The sequence below is a fragment of the Salmo trutta genome, unplaced genomic scaffold (assembly GCF_901001165.1).
Source record: "Salmo trutta unplaced genomic scaffold, fSalTru1.1, whole genome shotgun sequence".
NCBI classification, from domain to species: Eukaryota; Metazoa; Chordata; class Actinopteri; order Salmoniformes; family Salmonidae; genus Salmo; species Salmo trutta.
Window position 1 is genome coordinate 841780 of NW_021823258.1, and position 17071 is coordinate 858850.

At 43.2% G+C, this 17071-nt stretch overlaps 1 protein-coding gene and 1 non-coding gene across 2 annotated transcripts in view; one reads left to right on the top strand and one right to left on the bottom strand.

The window, feature by feature from the left end:
* Positions 1 to 338: 338 nt before the first annotated feature.
* LOC115189942 (voltage-dependent calcium channel subunit alpha-2/delta-4-like) overlaps positions 339 to 17071 on the bottom strand; it is a 54392-nt gene continuing 37659 nt past the window's right edge. The window contains 12 exon segments of the mRNA XM_029748451.1: positions 339 to 874; positions 4379 to 4471; positions 7096 to 7189; positions 7303 to 7400; positions 7559 to 7604; positions 9086 to 9153; positions 9273 to 9334; positions 10505 to 10576; positions 11040 to 11201; positions 11347 to 11427; positions 11954 to 12031; positions 15411 to 15544. Coding sequence (XP_029604311.1) covers positions 835 to 874; positions 4379 to 4471; positions 7096 to 7189; positions 7303 to 7400; positions 7559 to 7604; positions 9086 to 9153; positions 9273 to 9334; positions 10505 to 10576; positions 11040 to 11201; positions 11347 to 11427; positions 11954 to 12031; positions 15411 to 15544 — 1028 coding nt within the window. The 3' untranslated portion in view covers positions 339 to 834.
* trnat-ugu (transfer RNA threonine (anticodon UGU)) lies at positions 15071 to 15144 on the top strand. Its single transcript has one exon. It is a non-coding gene; the product is annotated as a tRNA-Thr (tRNA).

Here is a 17071-nt window from a genome sequence, read left to right on the forward strand (position 1 = left end):
ATTATTACTTATTGATTTAAGTGATCAATAAAATATTTGTAAAAAACATTTATGAGCATTTGTAAACATCTATAAGCATTTAAAAGGCTTTTTAATGAAAGCTATCATAAAGTGTTGCCAAAATCTTGAAATCAATTGTAAAACAAGAAGCCAGTGCAGTGCGAGGAAGGCAGGCTGGGATCTACAGGATTATAATCTACTGTCTTGGTACTAGTTAAAATGATCTACAGGATTATAATCTACTGTCTTGGTACTAGTTAAAATGATCTACAGGATTATAATCTACTGTCTTGGTCCTAGTTAAAATGATCTACAGGATTATAATCCACTGTCTTGGTCCTAGTTAAAATTATCTACAGGATTATAATCTACTGTCTTGGTACTAGTTAAAATGATCTACAGGATTATAATCTACTGTCTTGGTACTAGTTAAAAGCTTTAACTAAACCAAAGTAGATCATTTTAAGATTGTTCTGTACATCAGTTGGGGTCTCTATACTGTAAGCTTCAATATGAGGACCTAAACCTGGCATGAAAGTGCATCATTGTAGCTGTGAGGGTTAATATAGTCAAAATGTTTGCCTTGGGGTAAATTGAGCCAATGGTTGAGCCAATGGTTAAGCCAATGGCAAGTTGAGCAAATTGAAGGGTTTTCTTGCCGTGTTTAATGCAAGGCATTATCGCTAGGATAGGATCTACAGGATTATAATCTACTGTTTTGGTCCTAGTTAAAAGCTTTGCTTCTGCATGTGATGAAATGCAGAAGCCAGTCCATTGAAGCTTGCTTTTTGCAACTAAAAGAAACCTTTAAGACCAAAATGAACCAAAATCAGGTCATTTTCTGTCATATACTGACTTGGAGAAGACCTTTGGTCTGGAAACACAGGAGTTGGGAGGGTCACAGGTCACAAGAAGGGGTGAGGGGTGTGTGGTAAGATACAGAGAAGTTAGCCAGATTCAGAAAGCAACCATGTCAGAAGAACAATGTGCTGTTGAAGCAGTGTGTAGAGGGGAGAGTGGGGTAAGTTGAGCCAAAGGGGTAAGTTGAGCCAAAGGGGTAAGTTGAGCCAAAGGGGTAAGTTGAGCCAAAGGGATAAGTTGAGCCACCCTTGTTTCTAGGAAACAATACACCACATTAATCATTTAACCAAATATTTAGGAAGAGGCCTTCATTTCAGGGAGTCTGTGAAGGAAGAAACCACATGGAAAAAGGAGTAAGCAAGTTACAGTAGGTTAAAAAACGGATTTTCCCCAAGTCAAATGAAGGTGTTATGTTACACCGTAGGTTTCATAATGCTTGTATCTAAACTAAAGTAGATGTTAAGATTGTTCTATACATCAGTTGAGGTCTCTGTAAGCTTCAATATGAGGACCTAAACCTGGCATGAAGTACATCATTATAGCTGTGTGGGCTAATATAGTCAAAATGTCTGCCTTGGGGTAAATTGATCAAATGGAAGTGTTTTCCTCCCAGGCGTAATGCGAGGTACTATCTCTGGGATATGAGGTAACAACAGGGCCTGCCTATGTTAAAGTGCTTCAAAATCACAAAGTGTTTGTTAGGTATTAAGCCTGTGTCAAAAGATGCTTAAAAAGACCAAAAAAAGCATTTGTGATGAATTGTGTTTAAGAAATAAAGATAAGACATGGTTTTAAAATGGTAGTGGTAATATTTCATTCAATAGAGAGATTTGTAGGCGGCTTAACTTACCCTGTCCTGCAGACAAGCTATGTTTTCAAAACTGTAATGTTTACATGAATTTTGATTATTTCCAGGGATACACAACATCCTGAAATATATGTAAATATATGTAAATATATGTATATGTATCCTTATCAGAAAGAAAACTTTATTTCCTTTGACAGAGTGATGCTGAATGTAAAAAATGGCTCATCTTACCCCACTCTCCCCTACTGTATTGTACTACCTAGATGCCCTGACCAAAGGAGGCTGCTGAGGGGAGGAGGGCTCATAATAATGGAATGGCATCAGACACCTGGAAACCATGGAATTGATATATGTGATACCATTCCACTAATGTCGCTCCAGCCAGTACCACAAGCCTGTCCTCCCCAATAAGGTGCCACCAACCTCCTTCATCACCCACTAGAGGGCCATGACAGTCCACTGGAGGTTATTCTTGAAGGTAATATCTCCACAAAGGAAACAACACAAACACAACACAAACACGTCCCTCAGAACTAAGAGCAATAACCCAGCCATCCCTGTACACAATCGCTGTAAGAGGGACTCTCCATTTTGCAGAGTCGGCAAGTTCGTTTTCAAAACAAATTTCAAATCAAACGGTTGAGTCCCAAATGGCACTCTAATCCCTATATAATACACTACCTCTAAACCAGAGTCCATAGGGCCTATATTATACACTACTACTAAACCAGAGTCCATAGGACCTATATAATACACTACCTCTAAACCAGAGTCCATAGGGCCTATATAATACACTACCTCTAAACCAGAGTCCATAGGGCCTATATTATACACTACCTCTAAACCAGAGTCCATAGGGCCTATATAATACACTACCTCTAAACCAGAGTCCATAGGGCCTATATAATACACTACCTCTAAACCAGAGTCCATAGGGTCTATATAATACACTACCTCTAAACCAGAGTCCATAGGGCCTATATAATACATTACCTCTAAACCAGAGTCCATAGGACCTATATAATACACTACCTCTAAACCAGAGTCCATAGGGCCTATATAATACACTACTTCTAAACCAGAGTCCATAGGGCCTATATAATACACTACCTCTAAACCAGAGTCCATAGGGCCCGGTCAAAAGTACTGCCCATATGGAATAGGGACTCAGTCAGTCTCCAGGCTGATATCTTCAGATCCATCAAACACAGAGCCTCCTAATGGATCATGTAGACACACACTTGTTAAGGTCAACAAAGAGCTGCTGGCCCAAAACTCTCCCTCACAGAGGAGAATTACACAATGAGTAACGGGAGCAATCAGATGACTGATAGCTAGTGAGATTATGTAGGGTGTTAGTCACTCTGAGCCAAAACCCTGCCTGGCAAGAGGGTACTGCCAGGGCAGTTAAGAGTCCTGAAGAGCCCTAACAAGAACAGTTACTGGAGAGATAAGAGTCTCTCTGAGAGCAGAGTAGACTACAGACAGACTAGTCCGTTTCTACAGACAGACTGAATAACAGAGTAAATCTCCTTTTGGCAAGTAGAGGTTTACAGCCATCCTGCTACAGTCATGGTATCTTCTGACTGTTATACTGTACAAAGGACTCACCCACCCACTAACTCACCTACTCACCCACCCACCCACTAACTCACCCACCCACTAACTCACTCACCCACCCACCCACCCACCCACCCACCCACTAACTCACCCACCCACCCACCCACTAACTCACCCACCCACCCACTAACTCACCCACCCACCCACTAACTCACCCACCCACCCACTAACTCACCCACCCACCCACTAACTCACCCACCCACTAGCTCACCCACCCACCCACTAACTCACCCACCCACTAACTCACTCACCCACTAACTCACCCACCCACCCACTAACTCACCCACCCACTAACTCACCCACCCACCCACCCACTAACTCACCCACCCACTAACTCACCCACCCACTAACTCACCCACCCACCCACTAACTCACCCACCCACCCACTAACTCACCCACCCACTAACTCACCCACCCACTAACCCACCCACCCACTAACTCACCCACCCACCCACTAACTCACCCACCCACCCACTAACTCACCCACCCACCCACTAACTCACCCACCCACTAACTCACCCACCCACTAACTCACCCACCCACCCACTAACTCACCCACCCACCCACTAACTCACCCACCCACCCACTAACTCACCCACCCACCCACCCACTAACCCACCCACTAACTCACCTACTCACCCACCCACTAACTCCCCCACCCACCCACCCACTAACTCACCCACTAACTCACCAACTCCCCCACCAACCCACTAACTCACCAACTCACCCACCCACTAACTCACCCACCAACCCACTAACTCACCCACCAACCCACTAACTCACCCACCCACCCACCCACCCACCCACTAACTCACCCACCCACCCACTAACCCACCCACTAACTCACCCACCCACTAACTCACCCACCCACTAACTCACCCACTAACCCACCCACTGACTCACCCACTCACTCACTAACTCACCCACCCACCCACTAACTCACCCACCCACCCACCCACTAACCCACCCACTCACCCACTGACTCACCCACCGGATGTAATAAATGTAGCCACTTATGTACAGCAGAGACAACCCAGTAAAACAACAGATGATAAGCCAATGTGTTTCAGTACTGGAAGTCTGACTTACTTGGCAACACGTTTCTCAATGCCCACATATCTGCTGACCCTCATCAGACCAGACCGGGTCCCCAGGAACGCAGTCTCCACCCCCTCGTCCATACTGAACACACAGAGGAGAGACGAGGAGGGGCAATAACACAACAGCTGAAAATCAGCCATCTAATCAAATCTAAACAATGACGGAAAAATGATGTAGAACATTTATCAACAGATAATAAATATGGGATATAATGGCAGCATGGTATGTTACAGCACTGTTACCATCCAGATGGGTTGAAGATCATGTCTGTCTGGTAGGCCTCTAATGTAGTGGTTTAGTGTAGTAGTGTAGTAGTGTAGTGGTGTAGTAGTGTAGTAGTGTAGTAGTGTAGTGGTGTAGTAGTGTAGTAGTGTAGTGGTGTAGTAGTGTAGTAGTGTAGTGGTGTAGTGGTGTAGTGTAGTAGTGTAGTAGTGTAGTGGTGTAGTAGTGTAGGTAGTGTAATAGTGTAGTAGTGTAGTGGTTTAGTGTAGTAGTGTAGTAGTGTAGTGGTGTAGTGGTGTAGTGTAGTGGTGTAGTAGTGTAGGTAGTGTAATAGTGTAGTAGTGTAGTGGTTTAGTGTAGTAGTGTAGCAGTGTAGTAGTGTAGTAGTGTAGTAGTGTAGTGGTTTAGTAGTGTGGTAGTGTAGTAGTATAGTAGTGTAGTTGTGTAGTAGTGTAGTAGTGTGGTAGTGTAGTAGTATAGTAGTGTAGTTGTGTAGTAGTGTAGTAGTGTAGTAGTGTAGTGGTTTAGTAGTGTGGTAGTGTAGTAGTGTGGTAGTGTAGTAGTGTAGTGGTGTAGTAGTGTGGTAGTGTAGTAGTATAGTAGTGTAGTAGTGTAGTAGTGTAGTAGTGTGGTAGTGTAGTAGTATAGTAGTGTAGTAGTGTAGTAGTGTAGTAGTGTAGTAGTGTAGTAGTGTGGTAGTGTGGTAGTGTAGTAGTGTGGTAGTGTAGTAGTGTAGTGGTTTAGTGTGGTAGTGTGGTAGTGTAGTAGTGTGGTAGTGTGGTAGTGTGGTAGTGTGGTAGTGTAGTAGTGTGGTAGTGTAGTAGTGTAGTGGTTTAGTAGTGTGGTAGTGTAGTAGTGTAGTGGTTTAGTGTGGTAGTGTGGTAGTGTGGTAGTGTAGTAGTGTGGTAGTGTAGTAGTGTAGTAGTGTAGTGTGGTAGTGTAGTGGTTTAGTGTGGTAGTGTAGTAGTGTGGTAGTGTGGTAGTGTAGTAGTGTGGTAGTGTAGTAGTGTAGTAGTGTGGTAGTGTAGTAGTGTAGTGGTGAAGTAGTGTAGTGGTTTAGTAGTGTGGTAGTGTAGTGTAGTAGTGTAGTAGTGTGGTAGTGTGGTAGTGTGGTAGTGTAGTAGTGTAGTAGTGTAGTAGTGTAGTAGTGTAGTAGTGTAGTGGTTTAGTAGTGTGGTAGTGTAGTAGTGTAGTAGTGTAGTAGTGTGGTAGTGTAGTAGTGTAGTAGTGTGGTAGTGTAGTAGTGTGGTAGTGTAGTAGTGTAGTGGTGAAGTAGTGTAGTGGTTTAGTAGTGTGGTAGTGTAGTGTAGTAGTGTGGTAGTGTAGTAGTGTAGTAGTGTGGTAGTGTAGTAGTGTAGTAGTGTGGTAGTGTAGTAGTGTGGTAGTGTAGTAGTGTAGTAGTGTAGTAGTGTAGTAGTGTGGTAGTGTAGTAGTGTAGTAGTGTGGTAGTGTAGTAGTGTAGTAGTGTGGTAGTGTGGTAGTGTAGTAGTGTAGTAGTGTAGTGGTTTAGTGTGGTAGTGTAGTAGTGTGGTAGTGTAGTAGTGTGGTAGTGTGGTAGTGTAGTAGTGTAATAGTGTAGTAGTGTAGTGGTTTAGTGTAGTAGTGTAGTAGTGTAGTGGTGTAGTAGTGTAGTGGTTTAGTGTGGTAGTGTAGTAGTGTAGTAGTGTGGTAGTGTAGTAGTGTGGTAGTGTGGTAGTGTAGTAGTGTAGTGGTGTAGTAGTGTAGTGGTGTAGTGGTGTAGTGTAGTAGTGTAGTGGTGTAGTAGTGTAGTGGTTTAGTGTGGTAGTGTAGTAGTGTGGTAGTGTAGTAGTGTAGTAGTGTGGTAGTGTAGTAGTGTAGTAGTGTAGTAGTGTAGTAGTGTAGTAGTGTGGTAGTGTGGTAGTGTAGTAGTGTAGTAGTGTAGTGGTTTAGTGTGGTAGTGGTTTAGTGTGGTAGTGTAGTAGTGTAGTAGTGTGGTAGTGTAGTAGTGTAGTAGTGTAGTGTGGTAGTGTAGTAGTGTGGTAGTGTAGTAGTGTGGTAGTGTGGTAGTGTAGTAGTGTAGTAGTGTAGTAGTGTAGTAGTGTAGTAGTGTGGTAGTGTGGTAGTGTAGTAGTGTGGTAGTGTAGTAGTGTAGTGGTTTAGTGGTTTAGTGTGGTAGTGTAGTAGTGTGGTAGTGTAGTAGTGTAGTAGTGTAGTAGTGTGGTAGTGTAGTAGTGTAGTAGTGTAGTGGTTTAGTGGTTTAGTGTGGTAGTGTAGTAGTGTGGTAGTGTAGTAGTGTAGTAGTGTAGTAGTGTGGTAGTGTAGTAGTGTGGTAGTGTAGTGGTGAAGTAGTGTGGTAGTGTAGTAGTGTGGTAGTGTAGTAGTGTAGTAGCGTGGTAGTATAGTAGTGTAGTAGTGTAGTAGTGTGGTAGTATAGTAGTGTAGTAGTGTAGTAGTGTAGTAGTGTAGTAGTGTAGTAGCGTGGTAGTGTAGTAGTGTAGTAGGGCAGTATCCATGGTAATTACCCAGATGGGTTGAGCATCAATGCTGTCCAGTAAGCCTCCATGGGGGCTGTGACCACAGCATCAAACAGAGTCTGTCTCAACAGTTTCTCATCACCTAGAGACCATGAATGAGATTCCTGTTAAAGGTCAATCTAAGGCTCTTTTTGAAATAGCGTATTACTATTTGAATGTACTGTGGGTTAAGTGTGATGTATGTGGAAAGCTCACACTCCAGATCAGGTTCCTTCCCAGTGAGGTATCGAAACACAGCCTGTAGCTGGGTCAGCTTGCGGTGGTGAGGGTCAATGTCTGTCTCACAGTAGGTCCTGTACACACACACACACACACACACACACACACACACACACACACACACACACACACACACACACACACACACATCAGTAATAGTGTACCAGTCAGGTTGTATAGCTAGCTGGTGAGTGAAAGAATAGGGAGAGAAACTGATTTGTCAAACACTCACCACTCATTTGCGATGGACACATCTGGCTGCATCAGGTCATTGAGACCTGTGGATGAAAACAAGTTATAACACCTGGTTTAGTAGTTTACTGCAGAGACCTGTGGATGAAAACAAGTTATAACACCGTGGTTTAGTAGTTATACTGCAGAGGCCTGTGGATGAAAACAAGTTATAACACCATGGTTTAGTAGTTATACTGCAGAGACCTGTGGATGAAAACAAGCTTTAACACCGTGGTTTAGTAGTTATACTGCAGAGACCTGTGGATGAAAACAAGTTATAACACCGTGGTTTAGTAGTTATACTGCAGAGGCCTGTGGATGAAAACAAGCTATAACACCATGGTTTAGTAGTTATACTGCAGAGGCCTGTGGATGAAAACAAGCTTTAACACCATGGTTTAGTAGTTATACTGCAGAGACCTGTGGATGAAAACAAGCTTTAACACCATGGTTTAGTAGTTATACTGCAGAGACCTGTGGATGAAAACAAGCTTTAACAACCATGGTTTAGTAGTTATACTGCAGAGGCCTGTGGATGAAAACAAGTTATAACACCATGGTTTAGTAGTTATACTGCAGAGACCTGTGGATGAAAACAAGTTATAACACCATGGTTTAGTAGTTATACTGCAGAGGCCTGTGGATGAAAACAAGTTATAAAACAGTGGTTTAGTAGTTATACTGCAGAGGCCTGTGGATGAAAACAAGTTATAACACCATGGTTTAGTAATTATACTGCAGAAGACTGTGGATGAAAACAAGCTTTAACACCATGGTTTAGTAGTTATACTGCAGAGACCTGTGGATGAAAACAAGCTTTAACACCATGGTTTAGTAGTTATACTGCAGAGACCTGTGGATGAAAACAAGCTTTAACACCATGGTTTAGTAGTTATACTGCAGAGGCCTGTGGATGAAAACAAGTTATAACACCATGGTTTAGTAGTTATACTGCAGAGACCTGTGGATGAAAACAAGTTATAACACCATGGTTTAGTAGTTGTACTGCAGAGGCCTGTGGATGAAAACAAGTTATAACACCATGGTTTAGTAATTATACTGCAGAAGACTGTGGATGAAAACAAGCTTTAACACGATGGTTTAGTAGTTATACTGCAGAGGCCTGTGGATGAAAACAAGTTATAACACCGTGGTTTAGTAGTTATACTGCAGAGGCCTGTGGATGAAAACAAGTTATAACACAGTGGTTTAGTAGTTATACTGCAGAGGCCTGTGGATGAAAACAAGCTTTAACACCTGGTTTAGTAGTTATACTGCAGAGGCCTGTGGATGAAAACAAGCTATAACACCTGGTTTAGTAGTTATACTGCAGAGGCCTGTGGATGAAAACAAGCTATAACACCTGGTTTAGTAGTTATACTGCAGAGGCCTGTGGATGAAAACAAGCTATAACACCTGGTTTAGTAGTTATACTGCAGAGACCTGTGGATGAAAACAAGCTTTAACACCATGGTTTAGTAGTTATACTGCAGTGTTTGTTGTTCAGGTAAGACAGACGACTTACCTTCCTTTACAGACACGTTCCCTATGAAGATGTATTCACCGTGCCCTCTGGTCAGCACCATGCCAAGACTGTAGAAACACACTCATTACACGTTTACACGCTTTCTATTGTTTTTGCCACATTATAACTGTTTATGACACGTCTGTATAGAAGAAGAATGTTAATTGTCTGTGTTGACTGAACCAACCTGAACGGCGTCTCGTTGATGGTTGTGTAGAAGTAGTCATTCTTCAGAAACATGACTCTTCTCTGGTAGGAGAATAAACAGCTCTTAAAGGTTGTAGTAGGCTCTATCTCATGTCACCTTGTACCAGGACTACTGCTGTGTATCAATAACTATGTCATGTCACCTTGTACCAGGACTACTGCTGTGTTATCCATAACTATGTCATGTCACCTTGTACAAGGACTACTGCTGTGTTATCCATAACTATGTCATGTCACCTTGTACTAGGACTACTGCTGTGTTATCAATAACTATGTCATGTCACCTTGTACCAGGACTACTGCTGTGTTATCAATAACTATGTCATGTCACCTTGTACCAGGACTACTGCTATGTTATCAATAACTATGTCATGTCACCTTGTACCAGGACTACTGCTGTGTTATCAATAACTATGTCATGTCACCTTGTACCAGGACTACTGCTGTGTTATCAATAACTATGTCATGTCACCTTGTACCAGGACTACTGCTGTGTTATCAATAACTTTGTCATGTCACCTTGTACCAGGACTACTGCTGTGTTATCAATAACTACGTCATGTCACCTTGTACTAGGACTACTGCTGTGTTATCCATAACTATGTCATGTCACCTTGTACCAGGACTACTGCTGTGTTATCAATAACTATGTCATGTCACCTTGTACCAGGACTACTGCTGTGTTATCAATAACTATGTCATGTCACCTTGTACTAGGACTACTGCTGTGTTATCAATAACTATGTCATGTCACCTTGTACTAGGACTAGTGCTGTGTTATCAATAACTATGTCATGTCACCTTGTACCAGGACTACTGCTGTGTTATCCATAACTATGTCATGTCACCTTGTACCAGGACTGCTGCTGTGTTATCCATAACTATGTCATGTCACCTTGTACCAGGACTACTGCTGTGTTATCAATAACTATGTCATGTCACCTTGTACTAGGACTACTGCTGTGTATCAATAACTATGTCATGTCACCTTGTACTAGGACTACTGCTATGTATCAATAACTATGTCATGTCACCTTGTACCAGGACTACTGCTGTGTTATCAATAACTATGTCATGTCACCTTGTACTAGGACTACTGCTGTGTATCAATAACTATGTCATGTCACCTTGTACTAGGACTACTGCTGTGTTATCAATAACTATGTCATGTCACCTTGTACTAGGACTAGTGCTGTGTTATCCATAACTTACCCCTTTCTCTACAGTGGCTCTGACGTCTAAGGACAGAGTCCCTGTCTCTCCTTTTACCATGGCAGTTCTCAACTGAAAGGAACATACACACGGTCACAATCAGAGACTGTCTAATGTGGCTGTGAATAAGAAACGTGTGGATGTGTGTGTGTGTGTGTGTGTGTGTGTGTGTGTGTGTGTGTGTGTGTGTGTGTGTGTGTGTGTGTGTGTGTGTGTGTGTGTGTGTGTGTGTGTGTGTGTGACCTATTCATTAGTATTCATCAGTGATATTGTTGTGAATAATGAAACTGAACCAAATAGCTCTGAGCCATCTATTTACAATCAATATTTACAATGTAAACTAAATGCTAGCGTGTTATATTTGTTTTGTAAGTGTGTGTGTGTGTGTGTGTGTGTGGGTGTGTGTATGTGTGTGCCTGTGTATGTGCCTGTGTGTGTGTGTGGTGTGTGTGTGTGTGTGTGTGTGTGTGTGTGTGTGTGTGTGTGTGTGTGTGTGTGTGTGTGTGTGTGTGTGTGTGTGTGTGTTATTACTCACTGTCTCATCTGTGTCCTCCCACTCCACCTCAGCCAGATCCACACTGTTGTAGTTGGGTTTTGGCTTCAGCTTCTTTCCCTCCTTATACAGGGGTCGGAGGGCAGGGTGGGCCAGAATATAACCGTTGTTGGTGTTGAGGAAGGCGTAACCATGGACACCCAGCTACAGGAGACACACAGGGAGACATGTATCTCATGGAGGAGGGTCAGACAGTCGATAAGGTATCAGTACAGACTAAACAGCTCCATAGGAGGACATCAAAGACTACAGGAACGTGTTGTCCAAACAGGTGAAAGGTTTTTGGTACCTTGTATCTAGGAGCCAGCCTCATCAGCTCTCTCAGAGGGACGTCAGTACCCACAACCCCCAGCAGAATACCATGAGACAACTGGACGCAGACAGACAGAGACACAGAGAGACAAGGATGGGTCCATTAGCCGACAGAACCATGAATCAGCCCGGCCTGTCACTGTCGTGGTTGATTTAGCTTCACTCTAGGGCTTGGTCCAAACAGAACCCTATTCCCTATATAGTGCACTACTTTATACCAGGGCCCTATTCCCTATATAGTGCACTACTTTAGACCAGAGCCCTATTCCCTATATAGTGCACTACTTTAGACCAGAGTCCTATTCCCTATATAGTGCACTACTTTAGACCAGAGCCCTATTCCCTATATAGTGCACTACTTTAGACCAGAGCCCTATTCCCTATGTAGTGCACTACTTTAGACCAGAGCCCTATTCCCTATATAGTGCACTACTTTTGACCAGAGCCCTATTCACTATATAGTGCACTACTTTAGACCAGAGCCCTATTCCCTATATAGTGCACTACTTTAGACCAGAGCCCTATTCCCTATATAGTGCACTACTTTAGACCAGAGTCCTATGGGACTAATCCCAGACACTCACCGTCTCCTTCTTCTTGCTGAACACAGGCATGGCCACCGAGGTCATGAGGAGGAGGCTCTGAGCCTGGGTGTTGAACAGCTGGGAAGGGACAGGTACACAGTTAGTCTCTGATACGACTGGAAAACAATACACATCTACTGTCAGGTACAGAGGACGACCAGTCTGATACTATAAACACATCTACTGTCAGGTACAGAGGACGACCAGTCTGATACTATAAACACATCTACTGTCAGGTACAGAGGACGACCAGTCTGATACTATAAACACATCTACTGTCAGGTACAGAGGACGACCAGTCTGATACCATAAACACATCTACTGTCAGGTACAGACGACCAGTCTGATACCATAAACACATCTACTGTCAGGTACAGAGGACGACCAGTCTGATACTATAAACACATCTACTGTCAGGTACAGAGGACGACCAGTCTGATACTATAAACACATCTACTGTCAGGTACAGAGGACGGCCAGTCTGATACCATAAACACATCTACTGTCAGGTACAGAGGACGACCAGTCTGATACTATAAACACATCTACTGTCAGGTACAGAGGACGACCAGTCTGATACCATAAACACATCTACTGTCAGGTACAGAGGACGACCAGTCTGATACTATAAACACATCTACTGTCAGGTACAGAGGACGACCAGTCTGATACTATAAATACATCTACTGTCAGGTACAGAGGACGACCAGTCTGATACCATAAACACATCTACTGTCAGGTACAGAGGACGACCAGTCTGATACTGTAAACACATCTACTGTCAGGTACAGAGGACGACCAGTCTGATACTATAAACACATCTACTGTCAGGTACAGAGGACGACCAGTCTGATACCATAAACACATCTACTGTCAGGTACAGAGGACGACCAGTCTGATACTATAAACACATCTACTGTCAGGTACAGAGGACGACCAGTCTGATACTATAAACACATCTACTGTCAGGTACAGAGGACGACCAGTCTGATACCATAAACACATCTACTGTCAGGTACAGAGGACGACCAGTCTGATACTATAAACACATCTACTGTCAGGTACAGAGGACGACCAGTCTGATACCATAAACACATCTACTGTCAGGTACAGAGGACGACCAGTCTGATACCATAAACACATCTACTGTCAGGTACAGAGGACGACCAGTCTGATACTGTAAACACATCTACTGTCAGGTACAGAGGACGACCAGTCTGATACTATAAACACATCTACTGTCAGGTACAGAGGACGACCAGTCTGATGCTATAAACACATCTACTGTCAGGTACAGAGGACGACCAGTCTGATACTGTAAACACATCTACTGTCAGGTACAGAGGACGACCAGTCTGATACCATAAACACATCTACTGTCAGGTACAGAGGACGACCAGTCTGATACCATAAACACATCTACTGTCAGGTACAGAGGACGACCAGTCTGATACTGTAAACACATCTACTGTCAGGTACAGAGGACGACCAGTCTGATACTATAAACACATCTACTGTCAGGTACAGAGGACGACCAGTCTGATGCTATAAACACATCTACTGTCAGGTACAGAGGACGACCAGTCTGATACTGTAAACACATCTACTGTCAGGTACAGAGGACGACCAGTCTGATACTATAAACACATCTACTGTCAGGTACAGAGGACGACCAGTCTGATACTATAAACACATCTACTGTCAGGTACAGAGGACGACCAGTCTGATGCTATAAACACATCTAGCCAATTCAAGTTTATTCATCATATGCACAGGATACAGCGTGGAGTTCAAACAGAGTACACAGAGTACACAGAGTACACAGTACAATGAAATGGAAAGATCCAACATGATCTAGTTGTATAATACAACCTCTTATACTGGACCTAACTAGCAGCTACGTTCTAACAGCTATATGTGGAAAGAGAAGGAGCTAGGGAATGTTCTCTAGCTAACGTTTTCTAAACGTTTCTAAAGGGTTAGAGCCCAGACTTTACCTCTGCTGTGTTGGGCAGCTGGTGGAGGGAGGGAGGGAGGGAGTGAGTGAGTGAGTGAGTGAGTGAGTGAGTGAGTGAGTGAGTGAGTGAGTGAGTGAGTGAGTGAGTGAGTGAGTGAGGGAGTGAGTGAGAGAGAGAGATAACACAGACACAGATGAGAAGGAGAGAACAGACAAACAACAGAATAGAAGACATGGAAATGGAGACATTAGATAAAACAATATACAGATGAAGACAAACAGAGAAACAGAGCAGAATGAGATACAGAGAGAGAGAGAGAGAGAGACAAAGAGAGAGAGAGAGAGAGAGAGAGAGAGAGAGAGAGAGACAAAGAGAGAGAGAGAGAGAGAGAGAGAGAGACAAAGAGAGAGAGAGAGAGAGAGAGAGAGACAGAGAGACAGAGAGTGAGACAGAGAGAGCCATCACCTACAGAGAGATTAACCTGGAGAAGAGTCCCCTAAGCAAGCTGGTCCTGGGGCTCTGTTCACAAACACAAACAGACCCCACAGAGCCCCAGGACAGCAACACAATTAGACCCAACCAAATCATGAGAAAACACAAATATATTTACTTGACACATTGGAAAGAATTAACTTAGTAAACTACAATGCTATTTGTCCCTAAACAGAGAGTACACAGTGCCAGAATACCTGACCACTGTGACTGACCCAAACTTAAGGAAAGCTTTGACTATGTACAGACTCAGTGAGTATAGCCTTGCTATTGAGAAAGGCCACCGTAGGCAGACCTGGCTCTCAAGAGAAGACAGGCTATGTCCACACTGCCCACAACATGAGGTGGAAACTGAGCTGCACTTCCTAACCTCCTGCCAAATGTATGACCATATTAGAGACACATATTTCCCTCAGATTACACAGATCCACAAAGAATTACAAAACAAACCCGATTTTGATAAACTCCCATATCTATTGGGTGAAATACCACAGTGTGCATCACAGCAGCAAGATGTGTGACCTGTTGCCACAAGAAAAGGTCAACCAGTGAAGAACAAACACCATTATAAATACAACCCATATTTATGTTTATTTATTTCCCCTTTTGTACTTTAACTATTTACACATCGTTACAACACTGCATATATACATAATATATGCACAAAGTCCCGTGTGGCTCAGTTGGTAGAGCATGGTGTTTGTAACACCAGGGTTGTGGGTTCGATTCCCACGGGGGACCAGTACCGAGAAAAAATGTATGAAATGTATGCATTCACTACTGTAAGTCGCTCTGGATAAGAGCGTCTGCTAAATGACTAAAATGTAAATAATATGACATTTGTAATGTCTTTATTCTTTTGGAACTTTTGTGAGTGTAATGTTTACTGTTCATTTTTATTGTTTATTTGACTTTTGTTTATTAGAGAGAGAGAGCGAGAGAGTGAGAGAGATACAGAGAAGGAGAGAGAGAGAAAGAGAGAGAAGGAGAGAGAAAGAGAGTCTCACCGCACTGTCCATGTAAGCCTCTGTCCAGATGATGTCATGATCATGGTTGATGACCATTGGTCGACTCAGAACGTGAAGGTACTCCATGACATTCTCCTGAACATCAGCCAGCGTGGAGACGTGTGTGTAGTAACCTGTATGGGACAAGGTATATAGGGTATATGTGAGAATACACACACACACACACACACACACACACACACACACACACACACACACACACACACACACACACACACACACACACACACACACACACACACACACACACACACACACACACACACACACACACACACAAAGCTGCATTAGCAGATGGGCTTTGGGGTATAACTGACAGTGATAAGTGGGTGTTTGTGTTGAGCTCAATCCACATGTTTAGATGATTGTTAGTGGGGGTGCATTATCCTCATCGTCCACATGTTTAGATGATTGTTAGTGGGGGTGCATTATCCTCATCGTCCGCATGTTTAGATGATTGTTAGTGGGGGTGCATTATCCTCATCGTCCACATGTTTAGATGATTGTTAGTTGGGGTGCATTATCCTCATCGTCCACATGTTTAGATGATTGTTAGTGGGGGTGCATTATCCTCATCGTCCACATGTTTAGATGATTGTTAGTGGGGGTGCATTATCCTCATCGTCCACATGTTTAGATGATTGTTAGTGGGGGTGCATTATCCTCATCGTCCACATGTTTAGATGATTGTTAGTTGGGGTGCATTATCCTCATCGTCCACATGTTTAGATGATTGTTAGTGGGGGTGCATTATCCTCATCGTCCACATGTTTAGATGATTGTTAGTGGGGGTGCATTATCCTCATCGTCCACATGTTTAGATGATTGTTAGTGGGGGTGCATTATCCTCATCGTCCACATGTTTAGATGATTGTTAGTGGGGGTGCATTATCCTCATCGTCCACATGTTTAGATGATTGTTAGTGGGGGGTGCATTATCCTCATCGTCCACATGTTTAGATGATTGTTAGTGGGGGTGCATTATCCTCATCGTCCACATGTTTAGATGATTGTTAGTGGGGGTGCATTATCCTCATCGTCCACATGTTTAGATGATTGTTAGTGGGGGTGCATTATCCTCATCGTCCACATGTTTAGATGATTGTTAGTGGGGGTGCATTATCCTCATCGTCCACATGTTTAGATGATTGTTAGTGGGGGTGCATTATCCTCATTGTCCACAGGAGGGCAGCACAGCAATCAGACAGTTTAACGACTGCAATCCTGACCATTTGTTCTCCCTCTTTTTCCAGCCCAAAGTATGCAAACACAGCCGTAATCTCTCTCCCTACCGCACACACAGGATTAATGATCTATCACTGTGGTATTGGTGAAGGATTCAGACTGTGTGTAGATATGCAGCAGTCACATAATGAAAAGGATTCAGACAGGGTAGTGTAGTAGTACAGGGTAGGCTGGTGTTTAGGCTTACAGGGGATAAACCAGTTAAAACAACACATTAAACCCTCCTGTCTCAGTCATTGGGATTGAAGAGTGATGGACTGTGTTACTATGTCTCACTACATACAGTGGTTATACAGATGGGAGGACTGTGTTACTATGTCTCACTACATACAGTGGTTATACAGATGGGAGGACTGTGTTACTATGTCTCACTACATACAGTGGTTATACAGATG